The sequence below is a fragment of the Hemicordylus capensis genome, chromosome 14, assembly GCF_027244095.1.
Source record: "Hemicordylus capensis ecotype Gifberg chromosome 14, rHemCap1.1.pri, whole genome shotgun sequence".
In the NCBI taxonomy this organism is placed as follows: domain Eukaryota; kingdom Metazoa; phylum Chordata; class Lepidosauria; order Squamata; family Cordylidae; genus Hemicordylus; species Hemicordylus capensis.
The window spans coordinates 4,585,515-4,605,543 of NC_069670.1; the positions used below are offsets into that span (position 1 = coordinate 4,585,515).

The window sequence follows — 20,029 nt, forward strand, 5'->3', positions numbered from 1 at the left end:
CAGGACTCTACCACCTCGCTGGGCTGTGCAGAGACCACCCGTCCTCCTTTGCACTCCCCCCCCCGGGAGTCTGCCTCCTCATTACTCGCGCGGAGGGGCTCCCTCTCTCTCTCTCGTGAGCCTGCCTGGGATCGGGCTCTGCTGCCCGCCTGGGCCCCTCCCTCGTCGGGCTGGGGCCCGCTGCCAGCCCAGGATGTTGCATCACGGCCGGGGCTGCTCCCTCCCAGCTCCGGCGCCTGCTCCGTGCACTAGCCCAGCCTTGTGCCCGGGCGGCGGCGCTTCCTGCTGGGCTCGCCCGAGAGAGGGAGGAAGGAGCTGCCGCCGGCCTCGAACCCGCCACCTGCCGCGCCATGGACAGCCAGGGCCGCCGCGTGGTGGTCTGTGACAACGGCACCGGGGTAAGCGGGCGCCTTCGGGGCGAGGGTGCCAAGGAGGGACCCGCCCAGGTCGGGTAGGGCTTTGTTCCAGGCGGCGCCCGGAGTTCTCCTGCGAACTTCCCCGGCGGCAGCACCCGGCGGCCCCCTCGCCACTCTCCAGTTTGTGGGGGTGATCACGGCGCTGGCCGACCTTACAGGACTGTTGTCAGGGCTGCGGGCCCCTTTAGAGCTCGGACTCAAGGGGTTGAGCGGTGCTGCCGGGGGTGGGGGTGGTCGGGCACTCGCGTGCCCGTGAGCGCGTGCAGAGCGCCCGGGAGGCCCCTTAGAGAGGAAAAGGGCTCAAGAACAGCCCTTCTGGATCGGGCCCCAGGGCTATCTAGTTCAGCATCCTGTTCTGCACAGTGGCCCACCAGATGCCGCTGGGAGCCCACAGGCCTGCAACGGGGATTCGGAGCCATCTTGCCTCTCTGAGCCCAGAGGCAACTTGTAGCCATCCTCCATGAATTTGCTTAAATCCCTTTTTAAGCCACTCAAGCTGGCTTGAAACCAGCCCGACCCGAGCCCAAGCACCGCCACACCCGTGGCAGAGAAATATGTGCTGTGTGGGGGGAAAGAGTTTTCCTGTGGTCAGCCCTAAATTTTCCTGGCTGTCGGGCAGTTAGGACTGGCCTGGCCTCAGAGCATGTGCAGAGAGTCTGTACGGCCTCGCAGAGAGGGGAGCCTTACCTCTGAGCTTGGGCAGAGTGATAGGACAGGCCTTTTGGACCAGAGAGTGCTTCTTCAGAGAATAAGAATAATAGTAACAACAACAACAAATATTTATATACCGCTTTTCAACAAACGTTTCCAAAGCGGTTTACATAGGGAAATAATAAATAATCACCTTGGCAGCTCTGGGTATGCTTTTGGGAAGACCTTTGGGCTAGAACGGAGCTAAACCTTAGCAGGCTGTTGGGGGGCCGATGGATCTGGGGCTTTGGCTTCCCTGGGGCCCAGTCACGATGGCCTGCATGTCTGCAAACAGCCGCTGAGGATCAAACGCCCTAGACGGAACTTCAAGAACAGAAACGCTCCCCAGGCGAACCTGTTCCTCTTCCTCTTTGGGGCCTCATCTGTCATATGCCAGCGTGGTATAGTGGTTAGAGTGCTGGACCTAGGACTGGGAAGACCCGAGTTCAAATCCCCATTCAGCCATAATAGCTGGGTGACTCTGGGCCAGTCACCTCTCTCAGCCTAACCTACTTCACAGGGTTGTTGTGAAAGAGAAACTCAAGGATGTAGTACACTGCTCTGGGTTACTTGGAGGAAGAGCGGGATATAAATATAATAATAATAATAATCTTTATTCTGACCATAAGTCACAACAGTAAGATTTATTACAAAGACCGCCCACCCCCGGAATAAGGACTTCACTCGTCCACCTGTGGGTCATCAAGAAAACATGATGCATAAAGTGACCATCTGGATAGTCATAGGGAACATAGGCAGCTGCCATATACTGAGTCAGACCATTGGTCTATCTAGCTCAGTATTGTCTTCACAGACTGGCAGCGGCTTCTCCGAGGTTGCCGGCAGGAGTCTCTCTCAGCCCTCTCTTGGAGATGCTGCCAGGGAGGGAACTTGGAACCGAGATGCTCTTCCCAGAGTGGCTCCATCCCCTAAGGGGAAGATCTTGCAGTGCTCACACAGGTGGTCTCCCATCCAAATGCAAACCAGGGAAGACCCTGCTTAGCAAAGGGGACAAGTCATGCTTGTTATCACAAGACCAGCTCTCCTCTCATGATGGGGGGGGGGCTGATAGTTAGACTTCCACAAGTTGAAGGTTTCCCCCACAGGGGAAAGTCCTGTTCAGGATATTTGATCCCTGCAATTTGAATGTAGGCTTGCAGATGGAAGCTGCCGCATACTGAGTCAGATCCCTGGTCCATCTAGCTCAGGATTGTCTATGCAGACTGGCAGCGGCTTCTCCAAGGTTGCAGGCAGGAATCTCTCCCAGCCCTATTTTGGAGATGCTGCCAGGGAGGGAACTTGGAACCTTCTGCATGGAAGTAGGAAGATTTTCTTCCTGGAATAGCCCCATCCCCTAAGGGGAAAATCTTACAGTGCTCACACAGATAGTCTCCGATCCAAATGCAAACCAGGGGAGTCTCTGCTTAGTAACGGGGACCGTTCATGCTTGCTACCCCAAGGCCACAAGATGTGGTGACAGCCAACAACCTGGATGGCTTGAAGAGGGGTTTCTCTGGATAACTTCATGGAGGAAGAGAGCTGGTCTTGTGGTAGCAAGCATGACTTGTCCCCTTAAGCTAAGCAGGATCCGCCCTGGTTGCATACGAAAGGGAGACTAGAAGTGTGAGCACTGTTAAGATATTCCCCTTAGGGGATGGAGCCGCTCTGGGAAGAGCATCTAGGCTCTAAGTTCCCTCCCTGGCAGCATCTCCAAGATAAGGCTGAGAGAGACTCCTGCCTGCAACCTCGGAGAAGCCGCTGCCAGTCTGTGAAGACAATCCTGAGCGAGATGGACTAAGGGTCTGACTCAGTATATGGCAGCTTCCTGTGTTCTCTCCCTGGCAGCATCTCCAAGACAGGGCTGGGAGAGACTCCTGCCCGCAACCTTGGAGAAGCCACTGCCGGTCTGTGAAGACAATACTGAGCTTGATGGACCAAGGGTCTGACTCAGTAGAAGGCCGCTGAGCTTCCCACGTTCATATGATGTCGGTGTGAGTCTCACAACAGCGAGAGAAGCTCCCCAAAGAGAGCTTTCACAGGGGCTGGCCCATGGCAAGGAACGGACTTTGCAGTGGTTGGGTGCAGTGTTCCCTCTAACTAGGATTCCCGGATGTGGTGGACTCCGACTCCCAGAATCCCCAGCTGCAATGGCTTTTGCTTGGGGATGCTGGGAGTTGTAGTCCACAACATCTGGGAATCCCTGTTCGAGGGGACACCAGTTGGTCGCAGGAGCGGGTGGCGGTTATGCTCAGAGAATTGGTTCGAAGAACATGGATTCCGATGACCACTCACTTCCCCAAACATTTTCCAGGCTGCGCTGCCTCTGCATTCACAAGACCTGTCAATGACATGGAAGCCTCTTGAGAAGAGTCGACCGCTCTGTGATTGCAACACACACACACACACACACACACACACAGTGCCTTTGTCAGTGTTCAGGAGCAGAGTTCTGTGGGCGAAACCCTCCCCCTCGTGTTCTCTCTCCGATTTCCATGGCTCTTTGTTCCCAATCCCCACATGACTCACCAAAGCTGTGAGATCTGTGTCCGGGAGAGGGTGGCTTGCTCAGCGCCTAGCTGGCGTTTGGGGCCATTTTTTCCCCCCATCTGTGTGCGGAATGAGTTTTGTTCTGGGCAGCAGCATAAAGGTAGCGTGTGCGCATGTGCATTCAGAATGGGGCCTTCCTGCTTCAACCGGAGCGGGATCGAAAACTAAACTGAGTGGACACCAAAAAACTTGTGAACATGCGCACAGGCGCACGCCCCAGAGTTCCCTCTAAGGCCTGCGCATGTGCGCGGGCTCACAAGTTTTCTGATGTCTGCCCAGTTAATTTTAGGTCCTGGTCAGGTTGAATCAAGAAGGCCCCAATCTCAACGCACATGCGCACACACTGCCTCGATACTGCCACTTAGAACCGGACCCATTCCTCCCACAAATGAAGAAGATTAGAGGGGACGTTGCTCTTAGCCCTTCGGGACCCCTCCAACTTGAAGGCCAAGTTTTTTCCGATGCAAGGAAATGCGCTTGATGCGCATGGGAGAGGGCGTTGGCTTCTGAAGAGGAAGCTCCCGCCGCAGATTGAAGGCTACGTGAATGCACGTTGTCGGTGTGTCGCTTGCTCTGCAGAGAGAGAGAGAGTCACAGGGGAGAAATCCGCGGTGCTGGCGTGGCCGCCTGAGCTAGCCCTCCGTAGCCACGCACTCGGGCGAAGAAAGAGACTTCCGTCCCCAACCTTTAATCTTGGGAGCCAGGCACGGCTTTGCTCTGCAAACAGCTTCCCCCTTTCGAGCCTGTTTGCTCAACTCTGAGTCACACTTTGCAATTTCACTTCCGGTTTCTCCTGGTTTTCTGGGTCTTGGTTGAGAGCAGATCTCTTGCAGCATGCAAAAGGAGAAGAGGGGGCCAGCTCGACAGGCTGCACACACACACACCCTTTCTTCCTGCTTCTCGTCCTCCCGTGTTCAAATTCTGCCTCGTTGCATAAAACGCAGTTCTGCTGAAGTCTGTAAGAAAGATACAAATGGCCCTGCACAGGAACAGAATCAACATCATAAGAAGATAAGAACAGCCCTGCTGGATCAGGCCCAAGGAAGCCCATCTAGTCCAGCATCCTGTTTCCCACAGTGGCCCACCTGATGCCTCTGGGAAGCCCACAGGCAAGAGGTTAAAACATGCCCTCTCTCCTGCTGTTACTCCCTTGCAACTGGTATTCGGAGGCATCCTGGCTCTGAGGCTGGAGGGGGCCTATAGCCACTAGACTAGCGGCCACGGATCCTCCTGTCCTCCATGAATTTGCCCGAGTCCCTTTTTAAAGCCATCCAGGCTGAATGAGTCTTTGCGTCTGTCTTCATGGCAAAGGATACTGAGCATATACCCACACCGGAACTGAGTTTAAGAGCATAAGAACATTCCTGCTGGACTAGGCCTGAGGCCCATCTCGTCCAACATCCTGTTTTGCACAGTGGCCCACCAGATGCCTCTGGGAAGCCTACAGGCAGGGGTTGAGGGCAGGCCCTCTCTCCTGCTGTTGCTCCCCTGCAACTGGTACTTCGGGGCATCTTGCCTCTGAGGCTGGAGGTGACCCATAGCCACTAGATTAGTAGCCCTTGATAGACCCATCCTCCATGGATTTGTCTAAGCCCCTTTTAAAGCCATCCAAGCTGGTGGCCATCACTACGTCACAAGGAATTCCATAGATTATGCACTAACTGGGCAAAGAGACACCTTTGAGACATGGTGATTCTCTTTATTTAGCAGGGGGAGAGTAACTGGCCCTCTCCACCCCCAGCACAGGACCTCCAGTGACTGTTGCTGGCGTCTATCTTATGTTTCTTTTTAGATTGTGAGCCCTTCAGGGACAGGGATCCATCTTATTTATTTATTATTTCTCTGTGTAAACCACTTTGGAAACATTTGTTGAAACGTGGTATATAAATATTTGTTGTTGTTGTGAAAAAGTACTTCCTCTTGTCGGTCCTGAATTTCCCATCCTTCAATTTCAAGGGATGACCCCTGGTTCTAGTGTGATGTGAGAGGGAGAAGAATTTCTCTCTCTCCACTTTCTCCACCCCATGCGTGATTGTATAGACCTCTATCATGTCTCCCCAACTGTGCCTAGTTTGGTTCTCTCCACTTCAGGGCCCAGTCCACAATGTGGGGATTGCAAGCTGGTCTGGTGGTCGCAAGCATGACTTGTCCCCTTAGCTAAGCAGGGTCTGCCTTGGTTCCTTATGAATGGGAGACTAGAAGTGTGAGCACTGCAAGATCTTCCCCTCAGGGGATGGAGCCGCTCTGGGAAGAGCATCTAGGTTTCAAGTTCCCTCCCTGGCAGCATCTCCAAGACAGGGCTGAGAGAGACTCCTGCCTGCAACCTTGGAGAAGCTGCTGCCAGTCTGTGAAGACAATACTGAGCTAGATAGACCAAGGGTCTGACTCAGTATATGGCAGCTTCTTCCTGTGTTCCTATGTACCTTATGGGGTTGTTGTACATATGGCTGGGACACCTTGAACATGCTGTATTAATAAAGGGTGTGTGGTGAGGCTGGCCTTGAGCTCCTGGCCGTCTCCCCGCTCTCTGGCCTGTCCTTCCGTCCTTAATTTAAATTTTTACCCATTTTCTCTCCAGTTTGTTAAATGTGGCTATGCCGGCTCCAACTTCCCCGAACACATCTTCCCAGCCCTGGTGGGACGTCCCATCATCCGTTCCACTGCCAAAGTGGGCAACATCGAGATCAAGGTGAGTGGTGTTTGCGGGCTGGTCTTGTGGCCGCAAGCGTGAAGTGGCCTCTTTGCTGAGCAGGGTCTGCCTGGGTTTGCATTTGAATGGGAGACTACATGTGTGAGCACTGGAAGAGATTCCCCTCAGGGGAAGAAGCCGCTCTGGGAAGAGCAGAAGGTTTCAAGTTCCCTCCCTGGCAGCATCTCCAAGATAAAGCTGAGAGAGATTCCTGCCTGCAACCTTGGAGAAGCCGCTGCCAGTCTGTGAAGACAATACTGAGCTAGATAGACCAAGGGTCTGACTCAGTATATGGCAGCTTCCTATGTTCCTATCTGCAAGGGTTCTGTTCCCGGAGATTACTGCGGGTATCGAAATCACGGAAAATGAAGCCTTGATCCTATGTGATCATGGGGGTTAGGTCCTTAGATTTTTAAAAAACCCACCCCACACACGCTAAAAAGCGGCAAAAAATTGTCAAGACGGGCCAAATAAAGTGCCCTATCATACTCCGCGGGCCCTCAGGAGTTCGGTGACGTCCTCCCCGACAAGCCCGAACGTCCCCGAAATTCCACAAAAAAAGCACGTTTTGTGTTTTGGTTTTTAAGCAAAACGAGCCCCAAAATGGCTCTTCCCCACAAAATGCTGGCTGGAAATGACCTCAGAGGTCATTTCCGGCCACCTTCGACCGGCGGATACATGGGTTTAATCCTCCCCCCCACCCCAGTTTCCTTCCACGTATGCTGAGGTCGGACTGCGGATATGCGAATCTGCGGATAGCGAGGTTCTGCGGGATGTTTGTGTGAATGACTGTACCTTTGTTCATTTAAAAAGCAAACTTGAGGACAGGCCCCTTTAAACACATGGTACCGTTCAGAAGTACACAGCTGTACTTGAGTTCAGCATCACATGTGAATCGGAGAGGTCCGTCTCTGTATTCGCTCCTGGGCTGCGGAATCCGCTTCCTATAGACATTCATGGCTTAACATCTTAATCAACCTCTAAAAGAGCCTTTAAGATTCATTTTTTTAGCCTGGCTTTTAGTAATCTCTGAAAGTTTTGAATGGTTGTTTTAACGGTTTGTCTTATTTTGTTTTTATTGCTTTCAGTTTTGTGAAGCACCTAGGGCCTTTGGAGTCAGGCTGTATATAAAATAAAATAAAATGTATGTATTTATTTATTGAATTTCAGTACCGCCTGATATAGAAATCTCCAGGCAGTGTACAAGTTAAGATACCGCAAATGAAAAGACCGTGTGAAAAGGAGAAAAATACAGTGGAAAACTAATAAAACATATTAGAACATACTGAACTTGCTCAAAGTGGATTTTATGATTTCTAAGTCACAGAGAATAATATAGAATATCAGTACACTTACTATACATATAAGAACCATAAATACAAGATAAATAACTATAAACAAAGATATATATGAGAGTATAAACAATAATAATACAAAAACCATATTCAAGCTATATTAAAGTACAAAAGACATATAATATAAAAATAGAAAACAGTTAAAATTCATAAAACGGATACAAATCTCAGTAAATAAAAATACAGAGACGTAAGTTTTGGGCGGTATAAAAATATGTTTAAATAAATAAATAAATTACAATTTTCCATTTCAGTTGAAAGCCCGGGAAAATGGGTACGTCTTCAGGGTCCTCCTAAAACCAAACAGAGAAGGAGATGCCCTTATTTCAGCAGGGAGCGCGTTCCAAAGGCAGCCACAGAAAAGGCCTGGTCCCTAGTTGCCATCAAACGAGTCGGCATAGGGGATGGCAACGAGCCTAGTTGCCATCAAACGAGTCGGGTCGGTTCCACCCGAACCGGACCTCTCCGGATGATCTTAATTGGCAACAGGGGGCACGACAGAGAAGGCACTCTCTTAAGTACTTTGGACCCAAGCCGTTATAAATAATGACTCTAACTGTGTACATGTACATTTGTTGTACAAGTGTTGAACGTAATGTGTGAATGGGGCGACTGTGTTCGAACAATCCCCTTGAACTCCATTTGGTTTCTCGTGCATCAGGACCTCATGGTGGGGGACGAGGCCAGCGAACTGCGCTCCATGCTGGAGGTGAACTACCCCATGGAGAATGGGATTGTGCGCAACTGGGATGACATGAAATACTTGTGGGACTACACCTTTGGGCCCGAGAAGCTCAACGTTGACCCCCGCAACTGCAAGATCTTGCTCACAGAGCCCCCCATGAACCCGATCAAGAACCGGGAGAAGATCATCGAGGTAGGTGGGAGGCCGTGAAGCGGAAGAGTTTTAATATAGAGGCGGAAGGAAAGGGCGACCGAGCAGCCTGTCTGGGCCAGGGAGTCGGGCTGTGCACAAAATTCGACTTGATGCGATTCGAATTGAATCGGTTTGGGACCATTGAATAGAGTGGAGATTCATTTGAATGGATTCAAATTCAGCCACATTTGAATCGGATTCGGGCGAGGTTGCCCATATTCAAATTGATTTGAGTAAATCTCCGCTCTATTCAGGTGGTTCACCTCCAGCCTCAGAGGCATGATGCCGCTAAATACCAGTCACAACAGCAGGAGAGGGGGCAAGCCCTCACCCCCTGGGTGAGGACTTCTCAGAGGCATCTGAGGGGCCACTGTGTGAAACCGGATCCTGAACTAGATGGACCTTGGGCTTAGTCCAGCAGGGCTGTTCTAATGTTCTAAACCGATTCGAATCCGATTCAAATTTGGTCGAATTTTGTGCGCATCCCTAGCAGGCAGCAGGAGTGGTGGGGCAGCGTTTGCCACTTGTGAGATGAGCAGGCATGACCCAAGGCCATTATCCAGAAAATCTGGAAGAGGAGAGATGAGCAAAGGAGGGGCAGAAGGCAATGCAGGGTGAAATGGCGGGAGAGTGGTGGTCAGGGCAGTCGGCTTATGTTCTCAGAGGCCGGGAGACTGTAAAGCAGAACTGCACAGCTTCAGGCCTCCAGCGGCGTTTGGACTACAAACCCCATCATCCCCAGCTGCAGCGGGGATGGGAGTTACAGCTCAGCCTCTGCAGGGGGGCCAAAGTTGAGCAGCCCTGTGATGGAATATCCCCAGCCAATTAGAAGCCAATGAGAGCCTGAGGTGGGACTTTGAACGGGGCATTTGGTCCTCAGCTCTTCCCCTGGCCTCTGTTCTTTTTAACAAGGCCTGTTGGGGCCTGTTGCTCTACAGCTGTTCCTGCCCTTTGGAACAACTGTGGAAAGGAAGAGGCAAGAGGCTTTTGCTGGGGCCACGTCAGAGGAGGCCCTGCTGAGGTGCAGGGGAATATCGAATGAGTTGTGGCCGTCCGATCTGATGTCAGTGGCTGACATCAGAACAAAGTAACTTAATAGTACAGAGGCATTATTGTAAAGGACTGCTGAATTTGGGATTGTTTTAATGAAAGGCGGTATATAAATTTAACAATAAATAAATAAAATCAAATACATTTCCGTAGCACTACTCAGGAGTACAGCCACCTAATGGGAAATGACTTGACTTGCAAGCCAGAGGTTGCTGGTTCGAATCCCCGCTGGGATGTTTCCCAGACTCTAGGAAACACCTATATTGGGCAGCAGCGATCTAGGAAGATGCTGAAAGGCATCATCTCATACTGCGTGGGAGGAGGCAATGGTCAACCCCTCCTGTATTCTACCAAAGATAACCACCGGGCTCTGTGGCCGCCACGAGTCGACACCGACTCGATGGCACACTACCGTTACTCAGGAGTAACTTAATCTGGATGTCAGGCTGTTGGGGGGAGGGAGGGAGAAAGAGAGAAGACTATTTGACATGGCAGTTTTAGTAGTTTGTTGTGAACTGTCTTGAAGATCCATCTGAGAGGAAATGCAGCATACAGATGCTCCAGATCAATCAGTAAGTCAAATATGTCTGAGTGGGAAAGGCCAGAAGAATGCAGCCGCTCCTAGATGGGGACGAATGGGGCTTTTGGTGGGTGGGCAGAACCAGCTCCCGACAATTTTCCCCTTGCAATGCAGGTGATGTTTGAGACCTACCAGTTTGAGGGTGTCTATATAGCCATCCAGGCAGTGCTGACCCTCTACGCTCAAGGTAAGTGAGGGCTTGGGGGGTGAGCAGGTAGGGCAGTGGGAAATCAGGGCTGGATGACGTGGTGGATTGTAAACAACTCAGAGATTTGCAAATGGGGCGGTATGCCAAATGAATAATGAAATACAGGCAAACCTCATTATTCGTGGTACCTGATTTGATTTTTTAAAAAACTAATTTTAAAAGGAGTTTTAGAACTCCTTTGTATTGTATTTTGTATTTTCCTTCTCCCTTTTTTGTCTGTTACGATTTAATGGGTTGTGTGTTTTTGTTGTATCTTGATGTGTTTTTAATCCTGTGTTATGGGGCGGCTAACCAATAAAGTTGATTATTGTTGTTGTTATGCTATTTACACACAGTCTACCAGATGTAATTGACTGGATTTGGTACTTTAATTATCGGGCCCTTTTCCAAGGGTCTAAGACAGGCCTGCTCAACTTAGGCCCCCCAGCTGTTTTTGGACTACAACTCCCATAATCCCCAGCCATAGTGGCCAGTAGTCAGGGATTATGGGAATTGTAGGCCAACATCTGCAGGAGGGCCAAAGTTGAGCAGCCCTGGTCTAAGATAACTAAAGAAAAATTAAAGATAGTGTTGCAGTATTTGTGCTGTCCCGAGTAGACTGGCCTTCTGTCATTGACGTGTTGTAATTTTATCGACGCCCACGGTGTCAAGATGTGTTCAAGTTCTTTTGGTACTGCACCAAGGGCACCCACAACTATTGGCACCACTACTGTTTTCTTTTTCCAGAGCCTCTCAATTTCAGTCTGAAGGTCCTTGTATTTAGTTATTTTCTCCACTCGTTTTTCACCAACTCGTCTATCCTCTGGGATTGCAGTATCAATTATCAGAACTTTGTTGTTGTTACCACTTTTCTCAGGTCCACGAATCCACAGTCGGAGAATATATACCCCGGCCTCAATATTCACAGACACGAACGAGTTAAGACCCGTGTATCCACGGTTCCTAGGTGGCCAGAAATGACCTCTGAGGTCATTTCCGCCGAGGTCATTTCGCCATTTTGCTTCAAGGAGGCATTTTGTGGCTCTTCGAGTTTAAAGAAAAAGATCCCCCCCCCGGTGATTTTTGTGTGTGGAAAATTTGAGAAATTGTCAGTTTGCGGGGCCATTGCTGGAAAAATGAAGATCCTCAGAGCATGGTACAGCTATCTATCTATCTATCTATCTATCTATCTATCTATCTATCTATCTATCTATCTATCTATCTATCTATCTATGATAATCCCGTGGATAATCCCATGTGTGGCAGCTCTCGCAAGAGTTCAGAGAGCTGCCCGATAGCCTAGTTCTCATTCACTTAATGACTCTATCCGCAGTTATCCGTGTAAATTGGCGTTATCCGCAGAAATGGGCATTATCCACAGAAGCTGGTGTGGACGGAACCCCCGCGGATAACGAGGTCCACCTGTGAATGGATTTCTGTTCAATACAAACCTGCTACTTTTGTAGGCCTCCTCACCGGCGTGGTGGTGGACTCCGGAGACGGCGTCACCCACATCTGCCCCGTCTACGAGGGCTTCTCCTTGCCTCATCTCACCCGTCGGCTGGACATCGCCGGGCGCGACATCACACGCTACCTCATTAAGGTGAGGGGCCGTCATCAGCCTCCCGGCCCAGGTGGGGTTGCCGGGTTTTCAGGTGGGGCGCTCGAAGAGATGAATGGGACATCAGCGCATCAATTCGTCAATTCGGACGGCAGCACCAGTGCTTCTCGCAAAGCACTGGCGATTCTTAGTTAGGAGGTTGGCCTATTCTTTTTAAGTACAGAAGCGTATCCTTACCGTATTGACTCAAATAGGAAGCAACTCTGCATGTAAGATGATGTCTTAGACCAGGCCTGTTCAACTTCGGCCCTCCTGCAGATGTTGGCCTACAATTCCCATAATTCCTGGCTATTGGCTGCTGTGGCTGAGAATTATGGGAGTTGTAGTCCAAGGACAGCTGGGGGGCCTAAGTTGAGCAGGCCTGTCTTAGACGGAGGCTAGATACAGGTGATACCTGTATTTACCCAAAAGAACAGGGACTCTGAATCTAAGATGGCCCGACCCCCGACCCCATAATTAACGGGCAAGAACTAGGAAAAATCCTCTCCGTAGATTTGCGTAAATAGGGTAATGACATGTTCCCAATTGTTAAAAAGATAGATCTTTGTGTGGTGGGGTGGCATGTTACGTATATATTTTAGGCGGGGTGCCATATGTTTCTTTGTTGTGTGTGTCCATGTCTATCTTCTCTCAGGATTTGTGACTTTCTCCTCATCCACCAGTCACTATGATTGTGCATAGTGGGGCATACGTCTTTGAGACGAGTTATGGATCTCTGCTAGAATTCTAAGTACCTTTTCCATCTGCAATTCCATGGGCAGTTCCAAGGGTAACGGAATCAGCCATGTTACCCCTTTTACATGACTGTAGCCGTAAGCAAATTTTTCTGTTGATGTTTTTTATATATATACCCACTGGCAAGAGAATGTCTCCCTAAAGCCATATTGACGTCTTCTTTGCTGTGAACCACACCGCCCATTGAGATCATCTGGAGAGGTTCATCTGGTGGCTAGTTGGGGAAGGGCCTTCTCCATTGCTGCCCCGAGGCTTTGGAACACGCTTCTTGCTGAAATAAGAGCCTCCCCATCTCTTACAACTTTTTAAAAGGCAGTCAAGACGCATGTGTTCACTCAGGCTTTTAAAGAGATATTGTTTTATTTCATTCATTCATTCATTCATTCATTCGATTTCTATACCACCCTTCCAAAAATGGCTCGGGGGGGGTTTACACAGAGAAATAATAAATAAATAAGATGGATCCCTGTCCCCAAAGGGCTCACAATCTAAAAAGAAAATTGTGTTTTTAATAGTTCTAACGTTTTAAATTTTCCTTGTTGAAATGTTTTAATCTTTTTATCGGTTGGTTTTCATTGTTTTGTTGTAAACTGCCCAGAGACTTGCGTTTTGGGCAGTGCACAAATGTGTTTAATACATAAAATAAATAAATATTTCTTTACAAAACTCTTAAATGTTATAGGTAGTGTCCGAAATGTGCAAAATACGTTGGTGACCGCAGAAAAGACGCCCCCCAAATTCTGATTCTGTTACCAACATATTTTGCAAACTTCCGACACGATCTGAAGGGTAAGGGTTTTGGAACAATATAGTGGGGGGTATTCTCTTGCCAGTGGATCTATAAAAAATCGACTTGAAAATTGGCTGACGGCTGCAGTCGTTGGAAAAGGGGCAATGTGGCTGATTCTGTTACCTCTGGAATTGCCAGTGTGGCTGATTCTGTTACCTCTGGAATTGCCAATGTGGCTGATTCTGTTACCTCTGGAATTGCCCCGGCGGTGGGCAGGGAGTTTGTTTGGTGGCTGCGCTGACCGGCTCTTCATTCTGCAGCTCCTGCTACTGCGTGGCTACGCCTTCAACCACTCGGCCGATTTTGAGACCGTGCGGATGATGAAGGAGAAGCTCTGTTACGTGGGCTACAACATTGAGCAGGAGCAGAAGCTGGCACAGGAGACCACGGTGCTGGTGGAGTCCTACACAGTAAGGGGCGGATTGAGAGGCCAAGGGTGGCAGCTAGGCTTAATTTGTACCACAGTGCCCTGAGGCTGACGCCCGAAATGATGCTTGAATCACGAAGCTGTTGGACATTCGGAGATCCATTGCATTCCACGGCCAGTTGGAAGGAACCAGGGCTTTTCAGTCAGCATTCCCTGCCATTCATAGGAACATAGGAAACTGCCATATACTGAGTCAGACCAATGGTCTATCTAGCTCAGTATTGTCTTCACAGACTGGCAGCGGCTTCTCCAAGGTTGCAGGCAGGAGTCTCTCTCAGCCTTATCTTGGAGAAGCCAGGGAGGGAACTTGAAACCTTCTGCTCTTCCCAGAGCGGCTCCATCCCCTGAGGGGAAGATCTTCCAGTGCTCACACATCAAGTCTCCCATTCAGCTGCAACCAGGGCAGACCCTGCTTAGCTATGGGGACAAGTCATGCTTGCTACCACAAGACCAGCTCTCCTCTCCTGCATTTTGAGTGCATTTTGAGTGCATCAAATGCATTTTGAGTGCATTCTCTAGAGCAGGGTTTCTTAACCTTGGGCCTCCAGATGTTGTTGGACTACAACTCCCAGAATCCCCAGGCATGGCCTTTGTGGCTGGGGATTCTTGGAGTTGTAGTCCAACAACATCTGGGGGCCCAAGGTTAAGAAACCCTGCTCTAGAGCATCTGCTTTGCATGCAGAAGGTCAATTCTTGGCAGCATCTCCAGCTTGGGCTGAGAGAGATTCCTGCCTGCAACCTGGGAGGAGCCGCTGCCAGTCTGTGAAGACAATATTGAGCTAGATGGACCAAGGGTCTGACTCAGTATATGGCAGCTTCCTATGTTCCTATCCTAAATGGATGGGGTGTGTGTGTGGCGGGGGGGAGATTTGACAGGCAACTTTGGGACTCGCTGGTGTTTCCAGGCCCCCCTGATTTATCTATCTATCTCCTCCCCCTTGCAGCTGCCCGATGGTCGTGTGATCAAAGTGGGCGGCGAGCGCTTCGAAGCCCCGGAAGCCCTTTTCCAGCCTCATCTCATCAACGTGGAGGGCGTCGGCGTGGCAGAGCTCCTGTTCAACACCATCCAAGCGGCCGACATCGACACCCGGTGAGATGCGTGGGAGTGGGGTCCGTGCTGGGTGCGGAAGGAGTGCCAAGAAAGGAGTCGAAGATACGGAAGCTGAATTGCGGCACCTCCCTTTTAAAAATGGACGGATTACACATCCCCTTTAACACGGAGGAGAGCAGCTCCATACCTGCTCTTCTGCTCACCGCCACTTCCCTAATCACGGCGCTTCCTCCAGCTATGATCATGCCCCAGTGGGTCGTCTCCCAGCTGCTCCCATGTGATGCCGATTCGCGTGTGGCCTTTGCGCCGGCGCGGTGGGCATTTGCCACAGTCAGGTATGGACCTGCTGTCCATGTTAAAGGGGATGTGTAATCCCTCCGTTTTTAAAGGGAGGTGCCGCGATTCAGGTTCCGAATCGCGTTTCGTTCGCATCCGAATCGGAGAGTCCCTGGTTATACAGTCAACTTCCCAACTGCCGGTTTCCCAACTGCGGTTTTAAGTATCCGCGACTGGGAAATTGTGGCAGGTCTCACCAACTACGACCCAAGTATCTGCAGTTTGGTGAGATTTTTTGTTAATTTGGGGGTTCATTTTTGTTAATTTGGGGGGTTCTTTGATTTTTTTCCCCTATTTCATGACCATGATTCCCCTAACCCCCTGTTTCCCATTGGTTTTAATGCCTTGCCAATTGCAAATTTGCCAACCGCCAGGTTTCCTCAAAAGTGAACCTTCACAGTTGGCGAGGGATGTATTTGTTTATATTTATATTTATTTATTTTACTTTTTTACATTTTCTATCCCGCTCTTCCTCCAAGGAGCCCAGAGCGGGGTACTCCATACTTAAGTTTCTCTCCTCACAACAACCCTGTGAAGTAGGCGAGGCTGAGAGAGAAGCGACTGGCCCAGAGTCACCCAGCAAGTCTCAGGGCTGAAGGGGGATTTGAACTCGGGTCTCCCCGCTCCTAGTCCAGCACTCTAACCACTACACCACACTGGCTCTATGGATGACTCTAGGCCATTTCCCCACGTAGTGCTCAAAATGGTTGACGTAGGAAAAATAAATAAGTTGAGATATTCCGTTGAGCTGCCCGCTCGCTGTACCAGGAGAGAACAACATCCTTGCTGTTTAGGCCAGACAGAAACATGCAAGGAAAGGGTGTGTGTCTTTTTCAACGAAATCAGAAATTCATAGTGTTTCTTCTCCCCACCCCCCCACCCCGCGCACGCCTAACTGCTTTTTCATGGCAGGTCCGAGTTCTACAAACACATTGTGCTGTCGGGGGGGTCCACCATGTACCCTGGCCTGCCGTCCCGCTTGGAGCGCGAGATCAAACAGCTGTACCTGGAACGAGTCTTGAAGGGGGACGTGGAGAAGCTGTCGGTGAGTTGGGCTGCCGGGCGGGGCGGGGCGCCTTCCTGCCATCTCCATCCCGAGCTTTCAACTGTCCTAAGCTGCAGAAGGTGGCACTCCCCTGAAGGATGGAAATTAGGAAGCAGCCTTAGACTGAGTCCGACCCGTGGTCCGTCTGGCTCAGCATTGAGTACTCTGACTGGCAGCAGCACTCTGAGGTTTCAGGCGGGAGTCTCTCTCAACCCGACCTGGAGATGCTGCCAGGGCTTGAACCCGTGACCATCTGCATGGAGTGTGACATACCTGTACAGGAGAACCTTGTTAACCGTGGACTCACCATCCACGGTTTTGCGTATCCGCAGTCGGGTAATGGACACCCAGCCTCGGTATACCCGGGGGAGGGGAGGGGATGAATGGCAGAAAGGGGATTAAACCCGCATATTCACGGGTCAGGGGTGGAGAATGTGGATCGAGAGAAATTCTTCTCCCTCTCCCATCACACGAGAACCAGGGGTCATCCTGTGAAATTGATTGCCGGGAAACCTAGGACCCAGAAACAGAAGTACTTTTTCACACAACGCATCATCCGCTTGTGGAATTCTCTGCCACAAGATGTGGTGACAGCCAACAAGCTGGATGGCTTGAAGAGGGGTTTGGATGACTTCATGGAGGAGAGGTCTATCAATGGCTACTAGTCAGAGGGCTACAGGCCACCTCCAATCTCAAAGGCAGGATGCCTCCGAGTACCAGTTGCAGGGGAGTAACAGCAGGAGAAAGGGCCTGCCCCTTTCAACTCCTGCCTGTGGCTTCCAGCGGCATCTGGTGGGCCACTGTGTGAAACAGGATGCTGGACTAGATGGGCCTCCTTGGGCCTGATCCCGCAGGGCTGTTCTTATGTTCTTAATCTTTGTTGGAAAGCGGTAAATATTCATCATAAATTCCAGCCATATCATCACGTTAGCCCTTAGTTGGGTTTATAAGGGACGGGTTTGTAGATGTCGCCCACTCCCTTGGAAGTGACCGGTGGGTAGATCCTCGCTACGTCCCTTTTAACACCTGTCCCTTTCCATCCCTCCCCACAGAAATTCAAGATTCGCATCGAGGACCCGCCCCGACGGAAGCACATGGTCTTCCTCGGCGGGGCGGTGCTTGCCGACATCATGAAAGACAAGGACACCTTCTGGCTGCGGCGGTCGGAGTATCTGGAGAAGGGCACCCGCATCTTGGAGAAGCTGGGGGTGACCGTGCGATAGGCCCCCCCGCCCCGTGCTTTGGTCCAGGCCACCCCCTTCCCCATTCCAGGCTTTCCATTTCTTCTTCTGTGCATCCATTGCAGTGCCGAATGTCTGACTTGAGGGGAGTGTAGCCAGAAGGGCATTGGGACCAGTGCTAGAACTCTTGAATTTCCAGTTTTGCTTTAAAAAAGAAAGAAAAAAAGCATTCCCAACCTCTCATTTTGCTCCCTCGTCCACTTTGCTCACCCTTCTGCCCTTTGCAACCCCATCGCGTTAATCGGACAAAAACACAGGTTCTTCCCTCGAATGGGGGGGGGTTGTCAGGTAGACACTGCCGGTAGCTGGAGTCCCATATTATATTTTATTATTAATTATTATTATTATTATTTCAATTTCTAGACCGCCCTTCCAAAAATGGCTCAGGGCAGCTTACACGGAGAAATAATAAATAAATAAACACTATAATAATTGTAATTAATAATACAAGAATATATTGCGTCCTTTCCCTCTTGGCTTCGCAAATGACCTTTCGATCCATGGGGACGTCAGCAAGAGACTCCAGTTCCCGGAAGTGTTTACCTACAACTGGGGAACCTTTACCTGGAAAGGATCGTGAAAAACTGTCCCGATCCTTTCTAGTCGCAGGTAGAAGGTTCTAGTTGCTGGAGTCTCATTTGCTAAGCAACGGGGGTAGGGGAGGGGGGATGCCACATGGGACCCCAGCTGCCAGCAGTGTCTACCTGCCACCAGGAAGGGTTGGGAAAGCTTTCCCCAACCCTTTCTGGCTCCAGGTAGACGCGCCACTGGTAACGGCAGCGCCGTGCCGAAATCCTCCTGGAGCAAAAGCTTGCGGGCCTTCACCCTGATCACTAGGGACCAAAGACAACCCTGCAGAAGTGTCATACTATATGCAAAACTTGGCTCTGGGAAATCCAGTTATTCCCATCAGCCTTCTCGTTTAACAAAAACGGAAGCTCCTTTTGGGACCTTGGGGCTGTGTGCAAAACGCTTGACCACACAGTGCATTGTCAACTCAGGGATATTTGGGGCGGGCAGGGAGGGAGAAGCCAGCCTCACCCTCCTGCCATCGCATCTCCTTCCAGGCCCCGAACGGTGCCGGACTCGACTTCGAAACCCGCCACTCCCATCCCAGTGAGCCTCAAGGCGACACTTCTTGCAGGATCTGAGAGTAGCAGCAGCTGAGTTTTCCATTTGGGGCACACGGCCCTTTTCCCAACAGACCCAGTCAGGATAGGCAAGCAGCCCACCCGAGAGCGGGGACTCTACCCCGACCCCACAAAAGACCTGGGAGGCCACCTTGAAATACAAAATACCCCACCACCACCACCCCACGCATGAGAGCTAGGGCTGGGCTTCCTGATGTTCAGCTTTGGGACCCAGCGATGGAGAGGGATGATTTCTGACTGGTCTCCGGTTTAAGGAAAACAAACCCAAATCCCTCGATAATCAGTGGGTCCGCTCTTAGCAAGGAGGGTCAGGTCCCGTGCGGAAGGCAGGAGGGTGCATTTTGAGGCGGAAGAGAGCCCCCTCCAAAGGGCCTGCCAGCTTTCCTGCCTGGGCTGCCGTCAATTTTCGCAGCTCTGTGACAGGCAGAAGTTCAGCAGGCAAAGCGCCGGAGGGGAAGAGAGGCACCTTTTGGGCGATGGACCTGTTAAGGCAGAGTTGCCCTACCAGGGAAGGGAAAAAAAAGGTGGTAATCTTTCCTTTCTACCACTGCACCACCGTGAAGCCCCAAATATATTTGCCTTCTGTTTCCATGCAAGAGAAAGGGTGGTGGTCAAGGATAGCATCCGGGGGGTGGGCAGGGGTTGCTTCTTGCTCTAGCTGCTTGTGCTTCCTTCTCTCCGAGTCTTGGAAGGTTGGAGGTTGGCCGGTGTAATTGTTGCCCCCTCCAGAGGGGGACATTTGTCCCCCTGCAGAGGATGACGAAGGCTTTTTGTCCTCCTCTTCCTCCCAGGTCTGTAGGCTTTAGGGCAGGTCTGCTCATCTCTCTCTCTCCCCCCCCCCCACTGTTTCTGGACTCCCACAATCCCCCGCCCCAGTGGCCAACAGCCAGGGATTCTGGGAATTGTAGTCCAACATCTGTCGGAGGGCCGAAGAGGAGCAGCTGTGCTTTTATGGGCTTTGGATTCGGTTGTCGAAAGGGTGGGGGTTGATGGATATACGGGCCTTTCCCGCCCCGATCTGTTCTTGGGGTCGACTGCGAGGGGTGGGGTGAAGGGGTCAGCGCCAGTCTTTGAATGACTTGTTTGTTCAAAAAAAAAAAAAAATCTTGATTTTTTAAAAAACGGGTTTGCTTTTCAAATTCTGACTTTTCTCTTTAAACAACAAAGACATATCTGGGGGGGGGGGGGGCGGTGTTTGTGGCCGATGGGTTTGCCCCTCCCCACGGAAGAGCCAACGTATA

The 20,029-nt window shown here is 50.8% G+C and overlaps 1 protein-coding gene across 1 annotated transcript; it reads left to right on the forward strand.

The window, feature by feature from the left end:
* LOC128337180 (actin-related protein 2-B-like) lies at positions 1-19,927 on the forward strand. The gene is made up of 9 exons (XM_053277891.1): positions 1-398; positions 6,232-6,342; positions 8,359-8,574; positions 10,319-10,391; positions 11,858-11,994; positions 13,798-13,947; positions 14,909-15,054; positions 16,264-16,396; positions 17,449-19,927. The coding sequence occupies exons 1-9, from the start codon at positions 351-353 to the stop codon at positions 17,617-17,619; spliced, it is 1,185 nt and encodes a 394-aa protein (XP_053133866.1). The 5' UTR covers positions 1-350; the 3' UTR covers positions 17,620-19,927.
* Positions 19,928-20,029: the final 102 nt, after the last annotated feature.